Consider the following 6,000-nt stretch of genomic DNA (forward strand, 5'->3'; position numbering starts at 1 on the left):
CTGTACTGTAGTGTACTGTACTGTACTGTACTGTAGTGTACTGTAGTGTAGTGTACTGTACTGTAGTGTACTGTAGTGTAGTGTACTGTAGTGTAGTGTACTGTAGTGTAGTGTAGTGTAGTGTAGTGTAGTGTAGTGTACTGTACTGTACTGTACTGTAGTGTAGTGTAGTGTAGTGCAGTGTAGTGTACTGTACTGTAGTGTAGTGTACTGTACTGTACTGTAGTGTAGTGTACTGTAGTGTAGTGTACTGTAGTGTAGTGTAGTGTACTGTACTGTAGTGTACTGTACTGTAGTGTACTGTAGTGTACTGTACTGTACTGTACTGTAGTGTAGTGTAGTGTACTGTAGTGTAGTGTACTGTAGTGTAGTGTAGTGTACTGTACTGTAGTGTACTGTAGTGTAGTGTACTGTAGTGTACTGTACTGTAGTGTACTGTAGTGTAGTGTACTGTACTGTAGTGTACTGTACTGTAGTGTAGTGTAGTGTACTGTAGTGTAGTGTACTGTAGTGTAGTGTAGTGTACTGTACTGTAGTGTACTGTAGTGTAGTGTACTGTAGTGTAGTGTACTGTACTGTAGTGTACTGTAGTGTAGTGTACTGTAGTGTAGTGTACTGTACTGTACTGTAGTGTAGTGTAGTGTACTGTAGTGTAGTGTACTGTACTGTAGTGTACTGTACTGTAGTGTACTGTACTGTAGTGTAGTGTACTGTACTGTAGTGTAGTGTAGTGTACTGTACTGTAGTGTACTGTACTGTAGTGTAGTGTAGTGTACTGTAGTGTACTGTAGTGTACTGTACTGTAGTGTAGTGTAGTGTACTGTAGTGTAGTGCAGTGTAGTGTACTGTACTGTAGTGTACTGTAGTGTACTGTACTGTACTGTAGTGTAGTGTAGTGTAGTGTACTGTAGTGTAGTGTACTGTAGTGTAGTGTACTGTACTGTAGTGTAGTGTAGTGTAGTGTAGTGTACTGTAGTGTACTGTACTGTAGTGTAGTGTACTGTAGTGTACTGTACTGTAGTGTAGTGTACTGTAGTGTACTGTACTGTACTGTAGTGTAGTGTACTGTACTGTACTGTAGTGTAGTGTACTGTACTGTAGTGTAGTGTAGTGTACTGTAGTGTAGTGTAGTGTACTGTAGTGTACTGTACTGTAGTGTAGTGTACTGTACTGTAGTGTAGTGTAGTGTAGTGTACTGTAGTGTACTGTACTGTAGTGTAGTGTACTGTAGTGTAGTGTACTGTAGTGTACTGTACTGTACTGTAGTGTAGTGTACTGTACTGTACTGTAGTGTAGTGTACTGTACTGTAGTGTAGTGTAGTGTACTGTAGTGTAGTGTAGTGTACTGTAGTGTACTGTACTGTAGTGTAGTGTACTGTACTGTAGTGTAGTGTAGTGTAGTGTACTGTAGTGTACTGTACTGTAGTGTAGTGTACTGTACTGTAGTGTAGTGTAGTGTACTGTAGTGTACTGTACTGTAGTGTAGTGTACTGTAGTGTAGTGTAGTGTGTATTTGTGTGTGTATTGTGTATTTATTTTGCTGTATTAGAGGTGGATGATGGAGCTGTGTTAAATTTCCCAGTTTCTCAGTAATAAATCTGAGTGCTGATGAACTGGTTTGGTTCTGGACTGGTTTGGTTCTGGAGTGTGTTGCTGTGACGTAGAGCTCTGTTTGTTCTGATCTGATCTGAGTCTGCTTCCTGCATGAACTGATCTGCCGCTCAGCTCTTTACTCGATTCAGATCTTTACACTTTGAATAATTCACAGATTTCTTTTTCTTTATTATTATTATTATTTTTTTTTTTTATTTAAATTTTTTCCTGGTTCTGTTGCCTGATGTTTTTATGGGACTGCATGGCTTCTGCTTACGGCAATCATGCATCCGAACACACACACACACACACTTTTTTTTAAATATAGAAATGTGTATAATTTTTTTTTTATCACAAGGCATTTTAATAACAGTGTATATCTAAAAATAAATTACATTTTTTTTTTTACAGTTTTATTATTTTTTTTTTACTGTCCAGAAAATTACATATCAAACATATATATTTTTTACCTATATTTTAATTGCAGCTTTTTCAATTTTTCTCTTTATTTTTAATGCAGAAAATACTAAAAATTAAAATGATTTTTTCAAAAAATATCTGAGAAACAAATCTACATTTTTTTAATTAAATTGATATTTTTGGCCTTGAACAGGTGAACTTTTATTTTTTATTATTATTTATTTACTCATATTGTTTTGTCTCAGTTTATTTTCACTCTGGCCAGTGGAACTCTGTGTGTGTGTGTGTGAATAAAACATGATTACACATTAAATCCAGACAGACTCTCTATCAGAATCTCAGTGCTGCGTGCTGATTGGCTGAGAGCTTAGGCGTGTAGAGGTGTTAGCATTCATTATCACGTCCTTTAACGAGTGTTGTCTCTGGATCAGTAAGGGCGGAGCTTAAGAACCGTCGATCACACACTAGTTCCGTAACTAGCTACTTGCTTTAAATACGCAATATAATAGTTTAGTAGCATTCACTAAGCATTTGCTAAGCTAGCCGCTATCTAAATCCACCACTGTGCTAATGCTAGCTAGATAATTAACTGGCGTTGGGTCGCTAGCACTGTTTGCTAGTTTTGCTGATGTTATGTACGTTGCACTGAAGCTGGCTAAATATGGATTGTAACTAAACAGAGTAATGTGTGTGTGTGTGTGTGAAGGACTTCTGTGTGTGTGAAGCATTTCTTTGCTAATTCTCCACCGCATGGCTGGTTTTAGAGTTTTGGCCTGCTGTGAGATGATTCTGTAGCTCAGGTGATCAGGATCATGTGACCAGCCTGCCCTTGTCGATTTCCTCTCTCTCTGAATTTAAGCCCCGCCTCCATTCAGCATCACAGGATGTCCCAGGCGTCGGTCAGCAAGCTGGCGTGAGGCGCCACAGAGTCGACAAGGGCGTAGCGTAAAGAGTAACTGAGCATCGAAGCGCATGGTGTCTGTACACAGAACACCTTCCTCAAAAAGCATCAGAGTTTAACCAATCATACGCTTCCGTCTCATCAGTCTGCACCGCTGACTCCACCCACTCCCCAGACACATCAGACCAAACTCACCCGGCTGCACTGTGTGTTTAATAAAGAAAGAAAGAAAGAAATAAAAAAAGAAAGGACACGGAGGCTGAGAAAACAAACAACTAAAGTGTAACAAGACAGGAACAGGAAGTGAGGTCACTCAGGAACAGAAAAAGGCTACAGATGCAGGAGGAACAGAGAGGGAAAGATGAAGAGGGGAAGGATGGGGGAAATGTGGAGGAAGAGATGGAGGGAGGATGGGGAAGAGAAGAGAGGAAGATTTGTGGGAAGATGAAGAGAGAGAGGGAGGGATGGAGGGAGAGAAGAGGGGAAGATGGAGGGAGAGAAGAGGGGAAGATGGAGAGGAAGATGAAATTTAAAGCAGCAGGAAAGGGAGTAAAAGGAAGAGACAGACTCACAGAGACAGGAAGAAAGGATGGATGGATGTGTCTGGAGAGGAAGGAGTCTGCAGACGTGTGTGTGTGTGTGTGATGCTGATGAGGAACGTGTTCTACACGTGGAGTCAGATCTCTCCAACAGGAAGGAACATCATCTCCTCCTCCTCCTCCTCCTCAGCTCCAGTGTTCTCACGTCTCTTCTCTTCTTCTTCTTGTCTTTCAGATGCTTCCTGACTTGAAGGCAGACAACCAGAGGCTAAAGGACGAGAATGGCGCTCTGATCCGAGTCATTAGTAAACTGTCTAAGTAGAGCAGCGCCCCCTGTGGTCAGTGTGGGCTATTTACACGCTGTGACCCGTTAGAGCAACACGCACCACAAAACACATCCATCCTCCTCCATCCCTCCATCACGCGCTCACTTGCTCCTCCCCTAACGCCTCACTTCCTTCCTCCATGTTTGATCTGGCTGCTGCAACACACACACACACACAGACACACACAGACGTGGTCAGTTTACAGGGCAGAGACGGCTTCGTTTGTACAGACAAAAAGGAAATAAAGAAAAAAACAGTTTATTTGGTGCCACAAACTTTCCTTTATTTTCCTTCCTCCTTCCATAGTGAGTGTATCTCTCTCGCCCCCTTTTCCCTCTCTCTCTCTCTCTCTCTCTCTCTCTCTGTCTCTTTCATCTCCCCTTTTCATGCAGAAGCCCCGCCCCCTTCCCCTCCCTCTGTGGTACTGTTTCTCAGCAGCGGATTTCCCAGCATTCAGCAGTGTTGGTGCACTGAACCTGGATCTGAACCCCCGCCAACATCACCCCCCTCCTCCTCCCTCACACACACACACACACACACACACACACACACACTCTCACTCACGCTCTCCCCTCTGGTGGAATGTTGAGCTTTCACTGAATGTGCAATACGCCTCTGTTCCTTTAGACACAGTGCTTTAACCTGCAGTAGGAAGAAAACTTCTCTTCTCTTCTCTTCTCTTCTCTTCTCTTCTCTTCTCTTCTCTTCTCTTCTCTTCTCTTCTCTTCTCTTCTCTTCTCTTCTCTTCTCTTCTCTTGGTCCCTCCCCTTTTTTCATTCTGTCTCTTTCCTCTCTTAACCCCCCCCCCCCCGGTCATCCTTCCTTCTTCCTCCCTTTTTCCCCTCCATCACACATCCTTTATCCTCATCCACACTTTACATTAATTCCTCCTTACTTCCTTTTCCTTTTTTCTACTTCCTGTTTCTCCATTCCTACTTCTTCTCTACTAACTATTTCCCCATTCCCACTTCCTGTTTCCCCATTCCTCCTCCTACTTCTCCTCTATAGATCATCTTCCTCCTCCTCTCTTCTTCTTCCTCTCCTTTTCCTCTTTCTTTCTTCCTTTTACCACTTTCCCGGACGCACTTCCTCCTCCCAAGCCCCACCCCCCACCCGGCCGTCAGTAGTGTGTAGTGTTGAAGGCGGCGGTGTTAGTTTAACCCTCACGGTGTTTTTAGCAGGTACTGAGTGAAGCTGTATATAACCCGTACGTATCGTGTTGATGAGCACATGGCATGCGTTGATGCTTTTTTCCGTCTGTTACTGTTCCAATATCGCGGCTCCGGCGGACGAAAGTGTGTTTTAAATATTTTGTTGTTTTGTTTTTGTTTTTTTATATAGTGCTGTTGAATAACGGTAGTGCCGCCGCCCCTCGTATGCTGCGGTAACGGGGGAGGGGCTTCAGTGCATCCTTCAGTTTTAAAGAGAAATAAATATTCACCGTAATTGTGACATAAGAATAATATAATACCACTTCACTACTTCACATGCGTTGAGTGCTCTTCTTATTTTATTTGATCTTCCTCCTCCTCCTCCTCAGTGCTGTTAGTATTAGCCGAGATCTCGTCACTAAAACTGAAAGCCTAGATATCGCTAACCCTGTCCCCTTCCTTCCTTCCTTTCTCTCTTTTTTTAAAATTTTTTTTTTTATTACATAAATAACCCATCATCTATCTGCACTGTCCACGCCGTGGCCGAGTCTCGTGTCCGTATTTTTATCGAGAGTCCGAGCGAATCAGAGATTTTATGCATTTCAGTGGCCTTTTAACATGAGAATGCTGTAGTTTAAAGAGAAGAGCAGGGAAAAGACTGTTGGACTCTCCTCTTTGGTTTAGGTTTTAATTTTTTTTTGTTTGTTTGTTTGTTTTTGTTTATTTTTCCTCCTTTTTTTTTTTAATATCCCGTCATCATTGTAAAATAGATGTGTGGCTTCTACATGCGAGCTGTGCTGTGACTACAACCACTGAGAGTTCAAATAAAGTTGTACATTGTAAAAACTCCTCCCTCTCCTGCCTGCCTTTATTTCTCCAATATTTATTTATTCATTTATTTTGTTTCTTTTATTTTTATTTCTTTTATTTTATTTATTTTTTGTTTATTAATATAATTTTATTTATTTATTTATTTATTTAAATTTTACATTTATTGAACAGATTCTCATTCACTTTTTTATATATAATTTTATATTTATATACTTTAATTTCTTACATGCAGTTTTGTG

At 41.2% G+C, this 6,000-nt stretch overlaps 1 protein-coding gene across 6 annotated transcripts in view; it reads left to right on the forward strand.

Annotated features, from left to right (window-relative positions):
- The window catches only part of ppp1r12a (protein phosphatase 1, regulatory subunit 12A), an 85,689-nt gene extending 79,910 nt beyond the window's left edge, over positions 1-5,779 (forward strand). For all 6 annotated transcript variants that reach the window (XM_058417118.1, XM_058417116.1, XM_058417119.1 and 3 more), the window contains one exon: positions 3,689-5,779. Coding sequence is in view for 4 of the 6 variants with exons in the window: in XM_058417116.1 (XP_058273099.1) it covers positions 3,689-3,775 (87 nt within the window). In the remaining 2 variants the exon portion in view is untranslated. The remainder of the gene's footprint in view (positions 1-3,688) is intronic.
- The last annotated feature ends 221 nt before the right edge of the window (positions 5,780-6,000 follow it).

Source organism: Hemibagrus wyckioides, linkage group LG19 (genome assembly GCF_019097595.1).
Source record: "Hemibagrus wyckioides isolate EC202008001 linkage group LG19, SWU_Hwy_1.0, whole genome shotgun sequence".
NCBI lineage: Eukaryota > Metazoa > Chordata > Actinopteri > Siluriformes > Bagridae > Hemibagrus > Hemibagrus wyckioides.